Source organism: Mercenaria mercenaria, chromosome 18 (assembly GCF_021730395.1).
Source record: "Mercenaria mercenaria strain notata chromosome 18, MADL_Memer_1, whole genome shotgun sequence".
In the NCBI taxonomy this organism is placed as follows: domain Eukaryota; kingdom Metazoa; phylum Mollusca; class Bivalvia; order Venerida; family Veneridae; genus Mercenaria; species Mercenaria mercenaria.
Window position 1 is genome coordinate 45,932,226 of NC_069378.1, and position 19,860 is coordinate 45,952,085.

The 19,860-nt window shown below is 33.0% G+C and overlaps 1 protein-coding gene across 3 annotated transcripts in view; it reads right to left on the reverse strand.

Moving 5' to 3' along the window:
* The window catches only part of LOC123538338 (acetylcholine receptor subunit beta-like), a 37,467-nt gene extending 19,212 nt beyond the window's left edge, over positions 1–18,255 (reverse strand). Inside the window, exons 1-3 of one of the 3 annotated variants that reach the window (XM_045322361.2) lie at positions 17,818–18,255; positions 14,009–14,089; positions 55–218 (exon numbers count right to left, since the gene is read on the reverse strand). In XM_045322361.2, coding sequence (XP_045178296.2) covers positions 55–218; positions 14,009–14,054 — 210 coding nt within the window. In that variant the 5' untranslated portion in view covers positions 14,055–14,089; positions 17,818–18,255. The remainder of the gene's footprint in view (positions 1–54; positions 219–14,008; positions 14,090–17,817) is intronic. The other 2 variants (XM_045322360.2, XM_045322359.2) reach the window with 2 other exon arrangements.
* Between the last annotated feature and the right edge of the window lie 1,605 nt (positions 18,256–19,860).

The following is a 19,860-nucleotide window of genomic DNA, read 5'->3' on the forward strand; positions in this document are numbered from 1 at the left end:
GTAAGTGTATATTAATAGAAATACAACGATAATATATAAATGACATAGTATTACCAGAGAGTTGATTGTCACCAAGTTAAGGCCAACCGACACACTGACTGTCTTTTCTGGCCTCTGTAAAACTTCATAGCCAGTGAAAAGGTTTGACCTCAATTCAGATTCCAGTTCTTTAGAATAAGATGGTATTCCGGCGCCGTGAACCAAAACTTTAGGAAAAGCTGAAATAGATGCAGTTAGTAATATAATGGGTTTGAACAATGTTATAACAGCTCTCAATCTTGTATATCCAAACTTTTCAAAATGACTGTCGACATCGATAGGAAATATTTCTCTTTTAAATGTCCTGTCTGGTTTGTAGTGATATTCTGAAAATATTGTTTGGAACAACAGCAAATCGTACATATGCCTTAGTATTCATGCGAGCTCAATGTTTTCGTGTGTTAGTAATCTTGATCTGGTTATATTCACAGACCCTTTTTGGGTCATAGACTCAATCCAATATCTGCTTGATATAATAGCGTATAATCTTGTGCTGGGGCCCTGAGGGGTGTTGCACATGTCATTACCTGTCTGTACAAACTCAATCACCCAGTCTGTCTGCTTTCTATATTTCCTGGATATTCTTTTACATTTTATTGACTATCACTGCAGCAGCCTGTAAGTGACGTCTATATAAAGTGTCTCCGCATTTGAACTCAGAGTTGTGTAAAATTATTCACTTCCTTTCAAATAATATCTGCGTAATATATTTCCGCAATGACAATGGTGTTAGAGGTGTTGAACATTTAAAATCCTCTCATGAACATACTTTATCAGCGTCTTATGCTTCTAAAATATCTTTATATGAGCCGTGTCATGAGAAAACCAACACAGTGGGTTTGCGACCAGCATGGATCCAGACCAGCCTGCGCATCAGCGCAGTCTGGTCAGGATACATGTTGTTCGCTTTTAAAGCCTCCTGAAATTATAGAAACCGTTAGCGAACAGCATGGATCCTGACCAGACTACGCGGATGCGCAGGCTGGTCTGGATCCATGCTGATGTCAAACCTACTATGTTGGTTTTCTCATGGCATGGTTCAATTATAGACTTTATAGAGTATACGACTAAAACATATCTATCAAGTAAGTAAGCTTGATACAAGTCTTAAAATCCAAATGATGCCTTTTACTTCTCCAAATACAGGCCCATGCATATTTTCATAGCTATAACTAAAACTCTGCTTTAATGGATTATGTTTTGTATGCACTATTGTTTCTTTTCATATGATAATATATGAGATGTTCTCAGTACTTCCACATGTGCAAGTTTATGCAAATTAATATAGATGGTATATGTAGTTTTACATTTCAAGTCCTTGTATGTACTTGTCATGTCTGTATGTTAAGTTTATCAGATTATTGTGTCATGTAACAAGAAACGTTTATATGGTTACGTCACTTAATAAAGAATATTGAATCTTTAAATATCCATGTCATAATGTATTCTTGATGTGCAAATCGGCATTCTTCGGGCATAAATATAGCTCACGCGCACATGTGTAGATAGAACCCAAAAATCAAATTCATGTCCATGTAGAAACAGAAATGCACGATATTTAAAAAATGGCCTTCTAGAAATATCTGAAGCAAAAGGGGCAACTCCTGCATTGACAGATTTTCCACAACTTTCAAAAGAGTATAGTGTAAGATTAATCTACTTTCAACATCTTGAAAGAGCCTACACTGAACTTTCTCTTGTTTTCTAGTAAATTCAAAATCGAAGACTAGTCGTGAGTCTAAAATTATGAAAAATGGCTTAGTTAACAGATGTAATACAAAAATGGCCTATAAGAAGGTATTAAAGATTTTGCAAAGTAAATAAACTTGTACAACATTTTAAAATCATTATTATCCACTTATGAATGTACTCAATGTAGGTGATATTTTTTTATTTAATTGTAATTAACAGGCCTCCGCAATTTATTTTCAGTTGTATACACCGATATATACCAATTTGTAAATTGGTGTGAATATCTTAAGTTACCCTCTTACATTGTTTGCAACAATAAATAAAATTTCTTACAAAGTTTTAATGTTTTGGACCCATGAAGAAAACGGACAAATCACGTATTGTCCGTATGCTATTTCGGCATTTTACGTGTTTTACGCAAATCCATGGTCGCGATTCAGAGAGAAATCTATGGTCGTGATACAGAGAGAAATCCATGGTCGCGACCATGGATTTTCGTAAAACACGTAAAATGCCGAAATAGCATACGGACAATACGTGATTTGTCCGTTTTCGTCAATGGTCGCGATACAGAGAGAAATCCATGGTCGCGATACCTAAGTGTCACAATGAAATGTTCAAATTTCACTCGATGACATTAAACCTTTGTGTTACACTATTTTCAACAAAGTACGTCTGAACAATCAGAGAAATGCTTCAAAATGAACAGCATATGAAACATTTTCAGGGCGATTGGAAATAATGAATATTATTACGCACAACCTATCTTGCTGCGTATATGTAATACCAAATTAATATTTTTTCTAAATTTTCTCATTGTTGGATATACATTTTATATCAAACTTTGTGATACCAAGATATCATCACTGAGTACAAAAATAACTTTAGCTTAAATCCCAAAGCTCAGGTGACGTTTTTTAGGTCGTAAAATTTTTTGAATGGAATTTATTTTATTATGAAACACTACTACTCTTTCTAACAGGGCCTCAGCACTACATATAAATTAACAGTCGTCCATGAGAAAGCCTTTAGAAAATTGTGCATACAAAGTGTTTCAAACAATTGTAGGTCATATTTTATCTGCCTGATCACATGCTGGAAAAAGGGCCTATTTAATATTTCTTTCACTATCAAACACTTGTCAACTGTTTTTCGGCGAACGGCGTCTAAATTCGTTTTCGTCACCTATGCCACGTGACTTCAGTTTGCAAATCAAACTACTTGATAACGCATTATAGATAATTTATCAAAATGGAAGATTTATGCAACACTCTGCCTGATTGGACGAGAGTGTCAATTTCTTTCACTCTGTTGATTGTGCTACGCTGAGTGAAATGTAGACAAAGCGTTTATCCTAAACGACGCTGTTCACAGTTTTAAAGCTAACTTTGGCTCAGTATATTTAGCAAGAATATTGATATATCTCAAAATGATAAGTAAGTATAATAAATATGATAAAAACCTGTTCAATTACCAACATATATCAAATTAAAGAAAGAGCTGAATACGGTCTGCGTATCACATGAATAAGGGTGTGATAAGCGTCTTTATGTAGAGAAGTGCTTTTTAAAAGATTTTCCTTGTTACAATTGTCGTCTGTATATGAAAAGGTTTCTTGCTTTTGTGACTTATTCAGATTGCATATTAAAATGAGTACTTGTTTGCTTTGATATATTTGTTATAAATTATTTAACTGATTTATTATATATGAATATTTTTCTTTAGTATGGTATGCAAATATTGAACTCAGTTGAAATCTGTTTTATTATATATATGCTATATAATGATTGAATCTCATTACACTGAAATAATGGTACTCTGCATACAGTTTATCTATGTGATATGACTACGGTCAAACTTTGCTTATGAAACAGAAATATTGAAATAATTACAATTGTATGTTTTACTTGACCTTCACTTTTTTATAGGTGTGACGTCATTGTCCAAAGATTCATGAATAGCGAATATGCATTTGTTAAAGCGGGATCAGTTTGCCTATTTTAAAAAATAAATAAAAATAATAAATAAAAAAATCCTTTAATTGATATTTTCTCATGTATTCTAACCAAACTTGATTTGTAGCATCTTTATTAGGCCCGCAGCCAACTTTGTTCAGCTGGGACATTTGACCCCTTTTAGGGGCTTTATATAGGAACTTGGGCCCTATTAGGGACCACTATAGCTAAAAGTAGATATGCCTTTCTTCACATTATTTAACCACTAAAATGTAATGGATTTTTATCAAACTCATTGTGTAACAATATCGTAAGGTCTCCTGCTATTTTGTTACAAATTGGGATAGGGACCAATTTAGCTAAATATATATACACGTTTAATGACCTCTTCTCATGAACAGCTTCATGAATCTTCATCAAACTACTGCTGTAATTATTCGTCTAAGGACAAACGGAACAAAATTGCAACCCTACGAAACCTTTGCGAAAAATTAAAAGACAACCATTTAAATTGTTAAGTGCGGTGTTTAGTTTTGCAATTTGAAAAATGTTAGATGAAAGATGAATGTTAGATGAAAAATTCATAAACTTCTTTCCTTATTACAATTCGCCGACCATCATTTTTAAAGATATTTCTTGTTATGTTGGCTTTAGTTTATTGGTCCAATTAGAGTTGTTCCCCTTAGATCTTCTTGGTGAAGGTACCAGCTTTAGCACATGACTTCCCGTAAAAACTGAAATCGCGTAAGGGGAATACGTAAGAGTGTAATGACGAATCCCCTACCATAAAACGTTAAAATTTCACTCGATACCAATGGCCATTTATGTACACTGCTTGCAACAAAGAACTTAAAGTGCGAAGGCCGATTGTCGTCATAAAGTCGCTACCTTTGTAGAGTCATGCTTTATTTAGACATTAGACAAATATTGTTTCAATGAGTATCTCACTGATGTGTATGTAAATCATCTTTGTCGGAAATGTTATGTTTGGACTTGGACAAAACTGTCCCTTCAATGTCAACAGAGAATACCATTCTTCGGTTTGCATCGTATCATCACATTTAAAGATGAGTATTCTTATAATTTTAATTGTTCTCGCTTATCTCTAAAAGCACATAACCTAATAAATGACTGTTCGTGGAAAAGGAAACTGACTGTAGTTATTGTTAGAATACAAGTAAATGGTTTTCTGTTTTAAGTAATATCTTAATTTGATTTGACAAGTAATGTACTTTTTTTCTCAAAAGAACAGCCGACAAACAGTTCTTTATAAGTGGCTAGTGATACATACTTGTCAATACAAGTAAATACACTATTCTAGCATTTTGATAATATTTTTATTGTCATCCATTTTATCATATCTCGGTGTCATATTTACATTCTATGCCAAACTTGGTAGAAATGTACGTGTTGAAACTTCGTTCAATTTAGGTAGTAATAGTAGGATATCAAAATAAAAAGCAAGACAAAACAGCCATTTCCACATCTGTGCGGGTATTTACGTGATATTTAACAATTAACAAAATAAAAATATTGTCATTAGGGCTCTCTTTATCTTGGTTTGCTGAGACATTAACCCAGATAATTCTGGTAGATAATTAGCAAGTAAGCACGGACCTAGATTTAAAAAAGAAATGTTAAAGTAATTACAGCACCTACAAAGATGGCACTATTTACATTCTTACAATAATTAACAAAGCGTTGATACAATATTTCCTTTTATTATTAGCTACCTTCCTTTCTTTCTTTTCAACAGTGACATTTTTAATACTATCACTTATGTCAATAAATCTTTTACTTTTAACTGAACTTCCATTGTTAAACCCAAACTATTCTCACGATTTTACATTCAATCCAGTATTCCGATTTAAATAAACACCCGTTCAAGCACAGACTATAAAACATGGGACACTAATCTTTAATTATAGATAGATTCTTTTGTTAAATACAAGACCCTTTGTTAAATGTATAACCTATTTATAAATGTGTGTGAACGGTAGCAAATTAAGTGCAAACTATTGTTCAACCATACCCTTAAATGAATGATAATGCGCAGTAAAAAATCTCAACATTTATCGAATATAGAACAGGAATCAATTACAATTTATTTAGAAGAACGTTAACATATTTTGTTTTAGAAAAAAGCTTGTTTTCCAGTTTAGTGATTAAAGACGCATTAAACGAAATATATATTAGATCTTTTAAAATATTATATACAATCACTTTACATAAGTCGTTCACAAAATGCGTAGGGAAAGTGGCATCAATTGGAAAAGTTTTTGAAAATCGGCAGTCAAAATTTCATAAAGAATGATGATAATTGCTTAAGTTCATTTTCAACGCAGTAAAGAATAAAACTGAGTCGACATGATTATGCAAATTTTCGATTGTTTTAAGGGTATTCTAAATCAAGATCAGGAATGATGTGGAAAACATTACACGGTAGTCAAAATTTATCATGTTGTTTTTTTTTGCAACAAAATATATAAAAAGTAACTTTAAGTCATTGTAAAATGTTAATAAAAGGCTCGGATGGATTTATGGACACAAATCACGTTTCTGGCCAATCTCCAAAACTCACTGGTAGAATTTATGACTTTACAGGAAGGCCTAAACGCTCAAAAATAGCTTTTAATATAAAAGTAATATTTTTTATGTTAGTGGCATAATAGCGGCACACTGTAGGTTCAAACTAGAAAATTTTGTCGCGACTCCTAATGTTATTAAACCGACATGCGACATTTTGTACCGTGAAGCGCGTAGGAATGAAACGACGCGCGACATTTAAATCCGGTGACGATAGTCGACGAACGACATTATTCTTTACTGTTGCATTAAAATGTTGATTCTGACTTTGGCGACCATGTACTTTAAACTCGCTTATATGGATCATACCAAAACGTACGATAAAATGCATGGTGGTTTAAAATACTTGAAGAATAGATTTAACTGCTTCATTGTTCAACTAAATACCTGAAATAGATTTGAAGTTCTCAATAACAAATGTAAAATGAATAAACTTGATCAAAACTAATTACCGTGTTTGATATTGTGCTTATGTAAGAGACATCCAGTCAAAGTGAGCATTAATCTAGTATAGAAATTTTAATTGATCTTTTATCTAGTATGCCCGATGGAGCAAGAGTTCTATCGAATTACAATCATTATAATGATAATTAAACCGTTTAAAACGATTCGCTAACTTTCAAAAGTGAATACTGCATTATGGACTAGGACTAATAAAAGTGTGCAAGATGATATCATTCTAGGTCTTTTACGCTCGCATAGTTTAATGGTCGTGGATTATCTTTTGTTTTCGATTATTTGCGATATTGAATTCTAACTATTGCTGAAAGGGGAGTGTTGGTCTAGTGTTTATAGTGTAGGACGCTCAAACCACTGCTTGCGGATACGAAGCTAACGGAGGAATGTCAACGTCCTTGTAGGACCCCCAAATGTAAAAATTGTCACATATGTAAAAATGGTAACAAATGTAAAATAATTTTGCCGTATATGTAAAAACTTCCTACAAATGTAAAACCGAGTTGTTCCAAATGTAAAAACGTTGCTGGTGACATATGTAATAAAAAAGCGTCACAAATGTAAAAACAAAATTATGGTCACATATGTAAAATCAGTTTCCTTAAAATGTAAAACCCAATTTTTGCAGTCACCCTGTGATTTCTTCTGTATGAAAAAGCACGCCTTTTATTTTATATAACAAAAACTATAATAGCCGGAGTGGTCTACGTAGTGATATGTGTAGTGTGCGCGCGTGTCGGTTAATAACGGGCTTGCCCGTTCCTCAGTTTGTATGTTCATTCTGCATAAAATATAGAAGACAATGCTCCTAGTGGCGAATACAGGTAAATTGCATAGACGGGGGAAGGTGGTGGGGTTGGGGTGGAGTGTGGTTATAGATGTGTTTTTTGTTTGTTTTTTTTTTTCGAAAAATAGCACCACAAGGATCATGCTACTTCTTTGGTGTGAAATACAGCTTATGTTTACATTGAGCCTGTGTTTGTTATGGATCTGTGTACACCGTTTCCCTTTAGGAAGCACTTGAAAGGAAGCGAAAAGCAATTTTCGCGTCATATTCGTGCACATGCAGTTGGAAAGTGTATATTAAAGGTATGTATGTCTTTTCGATCATGGGGCAGGCCCTTTGCATAATTATGAATTTAGTTTTCGTTAGATGTTACGCAATGATCATGGGCAACTAGAACTTCGTGAGACGTCAAAAATATAGCTATGCGGACGTCTCCCTTCATTATTCTTTACAGTCATAACTTGTATTGTATCACTTAATAGTTGTTATGTATTATAGGTGGACAAAACGTATTTACATTTTTGTCGAGCCTGCTTGCGGTAGCTCAACTTAGTTGTCATAATGGCGGTTCGGTTTTAGTATGTGCACCCATCCGCGCAAGTGTCTGTTCGTCTGACTTGTCCGGGACATAGCTTCTTTGAAAGATTAAAAAAAACAGGTGTTCACAATGATGAGTAGGTGTGTCGTGCGCAAGAGGCAGGTCAGAGGTCAATATCACACTGAAGGTCAAAACAGACATTGTCCTGGCTATATCTTTCATATGAAATTGTCAGTTCTGAGCAAGACCCTATTCTTCACAAGTGAGAAAACCGATCTGGGGAATCGGTAAATGACTATTATTCCAACGTGGAGACAGGTGCGATATGTAGGGCGTGGTATTCCAACGTGGAGACAGGTGCGATATGTAGGGCGTGGCGTATGTTCTCCGTGACGATTTGATAAAAGACATTGTAACTGAAACCATTCGTCCTCTACCTCTGATTCATTTGGGGAAGATGGTAGTTACCTTCGGAGAACAGGTTTGTACTGGTAAGAATCCAGGAACACTGGTTAGGTTAACTGCCCGCCGTTACATGACTGAAATACTGCTGAAAAAAGGCAAACAAGCAAAGGTATAAACAAAATAATTGTGACGCCAACGCCAAGTCTTCATAATTTAGTCACAGTAGATTGAGTTAAAGACATCCGTAAAATGTACATGAAGATCTAATGGGTTGTGGGGTATCAGATTAACATACAATTGCTTTAAGGTACAGTTGACAACAACCTGTATGATATAGTGAGGAAATCTGTTGAAAGACAGTGAAAATAAGACATTATTATGTTGGTATTCAAAGCAATCGCTATCGTATTTTGACAATCCTTATATATACATTTTCTGGCCGTATTCGTCAACAAATCTTAGTTTTGACTTAGTCTTGGACTTAGGACCCGACTTAACCGACTTAAGTTTCTGTCTTTGCATGTTCATCAAATAAAAATAGAAATATCTTAGGCAGTCTTGTCTTAGTTTTGACTTATATCAAATATGTGACATATAACAGATTTTCGCTTTAAAACAATGAGCGGCACGGTGCCTGTCATTTCACCTAGGGATTACTGCCAAAGTCTCTTAACTTCGTAGTGATGCACATATTTTTTAATCTTTACTCGACATATAAGAAGTACTATAAATCATGTAAATACATAACAATGATTTTGTCAGTCTTGATAGCTCAGTGGTAAGCATCGATATCTTGAAATGTTGAAGCAAATGCTTTTTTTTTTTTTTTTTTTTTTTGTCTTTTTTCTATTTTTCCTGTTTCTCTTTCAGGGTAAGCCTCACCTCAGAATCGTTAACATTTCATGTTATATATATATATATATATATTTTTTTTTTCAGATAATAGAAATATTACTAAATTTATTGTTTTAGAAAATAAAAAGCGCATTTTTTTCATACAGAAGACATCACAGGGTGACTGCAAAAATTGGGTTTTACATTTGTAGGAAACTGATTTTACATATGTGACCATAATTTTGTTTTTACATTTGTGACGCTTTTTTATTACATATGTCACCAGCAACGTTTTTACATTTAAAACAACTCGGTTTTACATTTGTAGAAAGTTTTTACATATACGGTAAAATTATTTTACATTTGTTACCATTTTTACATATGTGACCATTTTTACATTTGGGGGTCCTACAGTCCTTTTATAAGACAACAGTACATGTCTTTCCAGGAAATAGAATCAAGAGTGGTTCAAATACGCTTTGAGTTTTCACCGAAGTCGAGCCTAATTAATTTACTAATAGTATATATCCATAACTTAATCCAGTGCGTATTTTGAATGCATTGAATGCATCGTATACACCTCGGATCGAGGAAACGATTTTTCTTTAAACTAAAGTGATCACTTTTCTCACTTTAAAGTTTTAAATTCATTTTCCGGTTGATTCCATGAAGCTGCCAATCTTTCTGACAAGTGATGGATAAAATTGAGGCGTTCTTCATGAATTACTTACTTTAAACACACTCTGTGACTTTTATGTTTACAAAGTGAACGCAGGTTTATTTGTGGGCTTGTCTCGGAATAGGACGGTATAAATAGCTAGTGTTTTGTACATATACTCGTAACCTTTAACCCTTCGAATTATAAATGGTAATTACCCAGATTCAATAATGGACCAAACCATTTTAGAAATTCAACAAGCTAAAGGTTTATCACCGTTTTGTAGCTTTTATATCACGTATAACAATGAACATATATAATGGATGGTACATAATAATAAAAATATAGATGCATCTATTTTTTAACAAATATCATGGATAGCTGACCGGGTAAGTAAAGGTTTTATATGCATGTACGATGAATCGTGTATTCCATGTATTAAGAACAACTTCGGTAGAGTGCCCGCTTCGGCTGCAAGAGGACGTGGGTTCTATCTAGCCGCATGTTACAAGAGACGTAAAATGGTACTAGTAGCTTCCTCGCTTGGCCCTTAGCATTAGGAGGATAGTGCTAGGACTAGTCAGTCCAGTGTTAGTATAGTGTAACACGGTGGTGTATCTGTTTATGGCGTTATTCTCCAGCCATGCAACACTATAAGTTTGGGAAATATGCTTACAGCAACAAGACGATACCTTCATTTACAAATATGAATGAAAGAAATTGTATAAAAAGACGTTAACCCCGAAAACACAAACACACACGCGCGCACACACATACACTTACACATACACGATCATTATAATTTTAGGATCTAACGGAAACGTAAGATTAGAGTACTACGTTCAATGGCCGTCTTGCTGTCGACTGTGTCTCTATTTTACCTTTATAAACATTAAACTGATGAGTTAATGCGAAAGAGTTCTAAGTGCGTATAAGTGACACTTAGACGTCTTTCGCAAAGTATCCCTTGATTTGCAGTCACAAAATAACATAAATTCATCATACTCCCCCAATTTTGAATAATTTGCAAACACTGAAAGAACTGTGCAAACGTTACATTTAACAGATGTTTATATTTCTAATTAACTGCTAATTTGTTCTATTTGACATTAGTTTAAAGTATTGGTCTGGAACGTATGTTAAAGAATTGATTCTCTTAGTGAAGGCAATTTCTACAAAGTAAAATATGATATATTCATTCAAAGACGTGCCGGTCATTAGTTAATATTCTAAACTATTAGTTTTGACAATTGACCAAAAATGCATTCAAGAATTGCTTTATGTAATTAACTTTATTTGCTTGTTTTTGGGGTTTTTTTTGTTGTTTTTTTTTGTTACATGTATTAGCCTAGTTATCATGTATTGATACAGACCGGGTATAAAGTACAAAATACACGAACTGTAGACTGGCGATTTATATGTGGAGTCTTATATAATGTGTAAATGTTGTAGTGTGCAAGTTGCTCTATATTTAGGTATTTCATTTTTGATTATGCTGTTGTATTTTTGTTTAATTTCAAAATAACATGTATATATTTTTGTATTGTTTATAATGTGTTACATTCTTTTAGCAAATATGTCAAAGATATTAACTATTAATATAGTGCAAAAACATTTAAAATGATTTAGCCCGATTCATGGATTTGCCGATCATATTCTGTCGTTCATTTCGCATAAACACCGAAAAAAATGTTTCATTTCCTATATTTACATTATATTTCCTTTCTATTTGTAAAAAAGATTAAATTATAAATTACACGCATTTTGTTGCATTCAACATTAAAATTAGCTTCCCGGCCATTCTGTTCTGTTCAACAGACGGAAGTACTGCGACGTCATCTAAGAAACGTTCTCCCGGACTATACGGCGCGGACGTCGTCAAAACAGCGGCCCGTTATCTCTAAGAAGCGTTGACGTAACTTTTACGCCTTTCCTTTAGCTGTTCATACGAAATGAACGTCACAATTTTCAATGGAAAAGAATAGGGCAAATGTAAATATTTTGTAGTACTGACCGTATGGTATGAACCGGCGCGAGTGTCTAATTTCGGAGACCACTTCTCACATGCCATGACAATAGTTGTCAGCAATTTGTCATCAGTTGAAATAAACAATTTTACAAACTTAGAAATGTCGTTACTTTTACGTGTCATACAAATAAACGTGTTTTCTTGCAACTGATGCTGAACAATATTTACAGGAATGCGCCTCTTTATTCAAGATTCTTTAACTGCTGCCAAAAATTGATTTATGAGACTTTAAGAGTTGTTTACTTAGGTTGTAAGCGTTGTCTGAATAACAAATCGTGAATTATGAAATCAATATGTTTAGTGATAAGAAAATAGCTCGTATCTAGCCTTATGCATGATCATGATGTTTGATTAACAATTTTTGTTCAAGTGATGCGTGGTAATCATTTTGTAATTCTAATACTGATTATTAAATCAATATTGTATGAAACACGTTCCGTCTATATTTCCACGTTAAACTCTTTTCAGTGTGAATATCTAAGACATAAATTATGATTATATGATATTAGGTCAAACCTCGAAACGTGCATTTCCGAATGTATGTTAATAATGTTCTTGAAATATGATTGTATTGCTCAAGTTCCCTTCAGTGCCAGTTTTAAATTTCCTTTATCATTTACAAAGTGTTACAATCTGTCAACAATTAAGGATTACAGAACACACATTTGAGTTTTTGAAACTAAGTCATCCGCTTTTAATTACTTACAATCGAAGATTTTTCTATCTCTGTTAAGTTTTTTACATTGATTATGAAACAAATAAATGAGCCGCGCCATGTAAAAACCAGCATGGATCCAGTCTGGTCAGGATCCATGCTGTTCGCTAATGGTTTCTCTAATTGCAATAGGCTTTGAAAGCGAACAGCATTGATCCTGACCAGACTGCGCGGATACGCAGGCTGGTCTGGATACATGCTGGTCGTAAAGCCACTATGTTGGCTTTCTCATGGCGCGGCTCAAATTATAACAGCGTTTGCATACTTCCAGATATAATGCAAATTCCATCATTATTCTCTTATCAGTTCAAATTCATGGTAAGATCCTTTACAAGCAATCAGTGTCACAACTAAGTCCCAGTTTGACTGAGACAAGTCAAGAAAGATAATAGACCATGTTGTCCTATGTTTTGGTTGACATCAAGTTTCTTTCAAAAATGTTAGTGCAAGTTTAGAGCTACTTAAATATTGTTCAGATACATCATTAAGAAATTTAACATGTTTTGTTTGAGAAACACAATACAATTATTACAATCACAGTCGCCTCACTGAATATACCACGCATGTTCTACAGATTATACAATCAGAATCTTTTATTTATCTCTACATACATTTCCAATCATGTTTCATATAAAGTTATTCATAGATACTCAAACTCCACTTTTATAGCATAATTAAAATAAGACTCGAGCGTAGACAGTCGTAAACAAGGCAACCTTTATTTGTCACAGTAATATCGATACATATCAATTTCCAATCTCAAAATAACAGGAATGGAAATCAAATTAATGTATTTAATTAATTTCAAATTTGTGTTCTACAGAAATCAATGTTCTGTTCAATTTGTAATTAATGTAATTGAAAGATCTAGTTGGATACGTATTCACTGTAGGATACAAAAATCGTAATTGTAGTATCAATATGAAACACATGTGCTTAAAAAGAAACTCATTTTAGGGGTAATTCAAGCGTCCGAGCGGAATTTGACTAAAATTATTAATACCATGCTACTTTACAACTAAAATGTTTTAATAAAAGACATATACAAACGTCAAAAACGTATCAAAAGTGCTGATATTAAACACTTATTTTATAAATAAAAAACAATTTTTTTAACGTCTAATATGTGTTTTTTTTTTTTTTTTTTTTTTTTTTTTTTTTAAAAAATATGCTGACACATGCAAAAGCATTATCTTAAGTATATGTAGGAAATTACTTAAGACAACTAGCAATTTGCAAGCCGAAAGGAAAACTTTTCAAATTAGTGCACAACATACTTAATAAATTCATTGCGAAGCTAGAATACATACTTACCAATGAGTAGAAGATGAAGGGTGAACCACAAATTTGACGTTGTCATATCTTCCTGTTTGTCACAATTCTACGCTGTTGGTCCTAAAATGTAGATAAAATGCAATGATGCTTACGTGTACATGTGAATTTATCAATTACCCTTAAACAGAACTATCAGTAATTAATTCACAGTGTGGCTCGTATTGTGTGCAATTATTAGCGGCTATTGAAGCAGCGACATTTATTAAACAGACTGAATCTTTAAGGTATAATTGCTACATAACCAGGGTGCTTAACCGGCCACATTCGATCTACTGTGAATTCATACCCCCATGAAAAATCGTTTTGACAAAAGCGTCGAAATTGAATGCTCCATCCCGGGAAAAAGTTAGTCCTGTAGCGCGTTATGATTGCTTTATAGTTACAAAAATGTTAATTGACCAGACGTAGTCGGTATTTATAGCCTGAAATATAAAATTTAATATCAAATATTAGGAATCTGAACTGATAATCTTTATTATGAACAATATTCAATTTTCAACTTGGCATGCATATTAATTGTCACCCTACGTGACGAATTCCACCATATCATGCTCTGTTAAAGACAGTGTGCACTACAATTCAAATCTAGGTAAAATTATACCGTGTTTGGTACGGAGTTTAGAGGAATTTGGTAAACTGTTACGCTTACGTATTTTATTTGACAATTTGTCACGTTTATGTAAATTTACCATTCTAATGATTCTTAATTATTCAAACTAACAGAATAAAGTTTAGGTCTTCCATTCTCTCCTTACGTAATATATTGTATATAATTTAAAACTTCTTAACATTTCTCTTGGGGGGCCTCCGTGGCCGAGTGGTTAATGTCACTGACTTCAAATCACTTGCCCCTCATCGATGTGGGTTCAAGCCTCATTCGGGGCGTTGAATTCTTCAAGTGAGGAAGCCATCCAGCTGGCTTACGGAAGGTCGGTGGTTCTACCCAGGTGCCCGCTCGGGGTCCTCCTCCACCATTAAAGCTGGAAAGTCGCCATATGACCTATCATGTGTCGGTGAGACGTTAAATCCAAAAAAAAAATTCTCTTTTTTGTTTGAGGAAATTTAAAGTGAATATTATTTCGACGATTTAATGTTGTTTGAATTATTTCTGTGTGCATATTGAATACAGAATAATTCTTGAAAACAAAGTATAGTCAATATCAGCTTCGCCTGCACATTGAAAATTTAACAAATGAACATTTTACAATCAGTTTTAGAATGACTTTAATACATGTTATTAATATTTTTTGTTTGATTGATGTTTTTTTCTTTAAAAAAAAAACAAAAAAAAAAACAATGAAAGTGTTATGTGAAATGGTTAAAAAGTAATTCCATGTTCATTAAACGCCATTGTTTTTGACAAAATGGCTGTTTGACGCTGATATCATTTGATCAATTCTAACTTTGAAGAGAAAATGTATGGACACTTTATTTTTCGTTGGAATTTTATTTCGCTGATTGACAAAAGCATTATGTCAACGAAATTTCGTCTCAAAAGAATATTAATGATTTCACTGTGTTCTGAAAAAGTTTCTCTAGTGGCTGAAGTGGAAATCTTAGTGAATCTTAGTGTTCTAGATCTTTCTCCAGTTGTTGAAGTTGAGATCTTTTGATAAATCAAGATATTTCAATTATATTGAAACTTGATGCAAAAAATGATATAATATTTTTTGACAATTTATGTCATATTCTTTACATTGTAAAGATACGTAAATTTCTATGAGATCTTGAATGCACTTGTCAACTTTAATTACAACTTAGATTAAATGGCAAAATGAAATTTACAACCAGTTTGGAAAGTGTCTCGATCAAAACGGAGTTTTGATAATTAGGTCAAAACTTCAATTTCATGAATATAGTTGGGGCATTGAGAAACTGGTGTAACTAAAATTCGAGATATGTATGGTAAAAGGACAAAAACCGGAAATGAACTTCAAAGCATTTGATGCTCCAAAACCAAATTTGAACTAAAGACAGGCCAATAGTACAAACTAAGGACCGTTGATAGATAAAAGACGTCATGTAACAATATATGCGTTACGGTTAAGAGTCAAAAGTAGTTGGCCACAGTTCTTGACTCACCATCAATAGTTAAAACTTTTATCGGATGTCCAAAAGATAGATGGCGAATATCTTTGTTTAATGATGCAGGTTGCCATTCAATAAATTGTTTATTACATAAAATCAGAAAGAAATGTTTGCTTCATGTTTTGTTTTAAAACAAGCAAAATTTCCTGTTGAAATATTGACTGATAAATGGTACAAACTATGACATCCTGTGCGAAATTAGAACCTGTTTTGCAGCTTTTAAAACTTCTGTAAAAATGATGAGAAAAGTAGTTGAAACGAGATGTGCAAAATATGAAGGTCTCAAAAATTGTAAAAATTTTACTGTTGAAAGTTACAGCTGTAAAATGGTCACGTCTTAAAGTTACAGCTGTTACATTTTTGGAGGGAAACATGAATATTGTCAGCCGTCTTTAATGCATTTTAGCGAGATATAACTTAAATTCACACAAACATCTCATCTTCTAAAGTATTGAAATTTAAAGCGGTATAGAGTAAGAACAAATGTTTAGTTATCAATTGTAGTTGTAAAAGGACATGTATAAGTACATGCATCAACTATTTACAATATATTTAAAAAAAGACGATAACTTTAGAAGAAATAGTTACAAGATCGTCATGTGTTATCATGTCAGAGAAAGTTTTATAAACAAGATCTACATAGTTTCTACTTTTAAATTCTATCCTACACTTCAATTTTGCAATTGCTATAACTTAAACGTAGTACATATTGTTCTTTACTTACTAGATCATTTATTTTGCCATTTCTATAATAATTGCTACTCTATCTAAATAATTGCAATTCATCTTAAAACTTTTTGTATCTCTGCTTTCGTCCATTTAAATAATGCTCACACATATAATAGTTCTACAGTTGTAACTTTTAGGCATTTTTACAGCTGTAACCTTTCCATTTTTACAGCTGTAACTGTTTTAGGCATTTTTACAGCTGTAACTGTTTTTACAGCTGAAGCTCATTTGCATATCTCGAACTATTATACAGTCGTTTTACAGCTGTAAGTTGATATCTAGTGCTGTAAATTCAGTCTTGTTATATAAAATCTACGGGTGCAAATTTGAAATAATCATGACCGTTATTTTGAATACAAATACAGGTATTTTACAGCGTACGTAAATTTCGTACAGGATGGCGTCTAAGGAGTCGTTATAGTTATATTAAATAAAGTAGAGTTTTTGTATCGATATTTGTATCATGGTCAAAGATTAAATGACAGAAATGGGACAAAAGTGAGAGGATCTTCTTTTCCTGACGAAAATATTTTATAAAATTAGCCGAACTTACAAGGTTTATTGTATTTAAACTAACGAAGCATAGTGCAAAAAAAATTAAAAATATTACTTATGTGGTAAAATAAGATTAAGTGTTAAGTTTCTTTCTTTAATGATTTAAATTTGTACAAAATTCAAGAGAAAAATAGAATATCGGACCTTTCCTTTATGTGATCTTAAATGCATACACGTACAGAGGCAGTCAATTATCAAGACATAATGATGTTTGTAAATAAACAAGTAAATAGTTTGATAGATAGCTAGATAGATAGATATAAATAAGCTTCTTAAAAAAAAATATCAAAAATTCAATGCACAAATTATGAAATAAACATTTAAAAAAATATTAAATCTGCATTTCATAAAAATAACGATACCTCAGTTAAATTTAATATAGAAAATATTCATGATTTTTTAACTAAAAATCTTACCTTTTCCAGATAAAAAAAAATCACAAACAATGACTCAATATATATCCTCTCTTATATCAGTTTCATAACTATAAACACGTATTATCATTTTTAAATACTTCGGAAGATCTAATCGTCCGATATTTATTGTCAGCGATTATAAAAATGAAAATCAATAGTTTAAAAGAATACGCCTGAATACTTTTTGTACACAGATCACGATTTTCATTCAATATATTATTTAGTGTCTTAAAAAAGCATCCAGTTGCTTTCACGTGGGAATAAATTAACTAAGTGCAAAGACACGCATGAAATAAGATCAGAGTTAGTAAACGAAGTATGACAGATAGATAGTCCACACAATTCATTTTGCTTCTAATAAGTGTAGACCAATTTCTTTTTCAAACACTGATGTTTGTAGTATCTAGTTCTTCCAATCCTGTTCTTCTAAAGTATTATCGGAAAACAAAATGCGACTGAAATATCCGATAGCTAATAACAGGTACATATATATACAATTATTTTACGCAACTCATGACAATATTGATATATTTGTTACGAAGTGGATTGTAAACAATATTTCTGTATGATAATATAAACCAAGAAAAATTTGAGTAATCAATTATTCATAAATGTTTACTCGCCGTCCACATGACCGATAATTAATAGACATATCTTCATATTTTTGACGTACGTTTCCCTCCATGACCGTTTCATACTGACAACATTCATCGCAGACAAAATTATTTCAGAGTTACAATTAACAAAATGGAGTGAAAAAAGACGACCACAGGGAACAGGCACGGTTTTACACGGCTCGAAACAGTGTTCAATCTTTTGTCTGCTAACTAAAGTGCTACCGCACACTTTTTGCGTACCCTCTCACACGAAATGTACCGAATGTTGACCTTTAAGCATAGAACAAAAAGGTGAATATCCGCGGAAAGGAATGCAATGACCTTGACAACACTTTTTCAAAAATATGATCCGCGCCATGAAAAATCAACATAGGGCATTTATGCGCAGGCTGGTCTGGATCCATGCTAGACGCAAATGTACTGTGTTGGTTTTCTCATGGTGCGGCTCATATTATTTATTCCACTGATTTAGGAAAGTAAACTTCAGTTTATATTAGACAAGCCCTAGAAGGAATTTGAACTGCTAAAATTTGTATGCTTTACTGGTTTTCAAAGACGAAAGGATAGCACAATCCTCCAGTTAGTGAATTAATAGTTTTAAACTTCTGAAATGATCCGATATACATTTCGACTATAGCCCATTATTAAGATTTACTTTCAAATTTGAAATTCTACCACGACATTTCATTGTTATTGTTTAAATTTATTGCTTACATTTTTTGTAAAAAGAACATTAAGATAGTCAATAGGGAACGCTATTCTTTTATACAGCGGTAATTAAAATCGCCTTATATATCATTACCTTACCGCATATCTCCTTTGTTTTGAGGTTAGTATTTAGTGTATGAACCGTAAAGAGCACTAGCGCAGGTTGATAACAAAAATCTAATAGTACAGAGTCGGTTAGGTATTTGAATACCAAGTTGCACTCGTGCATTGATAAAAATAAGATAACCTATGTTTTGCCCCCGGGCAAGGCACGTGTTCTCCGTAGCCATAGCATTTAAAGTTATTCGTCCTTCACCAACAGTTGTCACTTACTTGCGAAGAACAGATCAATTAACCGTAATTAGTTAAATTAACTGACCTTGTTTGATAGTTCTCATCAAAAATGTCTGAATAATTTTAGCAAGCATAGCGAGCAACAAAATAAAAAATAAAAAGGATATTTCTTGCTTGAATAAAAGCAGACTATAACAGATATATTTTACCGAGCAGCAATTGCAAACGGCAAATGTAAAAAAAATGATTTGCCATATGAAATGTGAATATAGCGCAAAACCTCCGCGTTTATCGCGTCATTGAATTGCATAAATATGCGGTATGTACGCAAAGACTGAAACTAAGCCTTAACGCATCGGCACTGATATATGTTAGCCTCCGTAAGAATGCGTACATAATTAGATCACATAATTAGATCTATCAA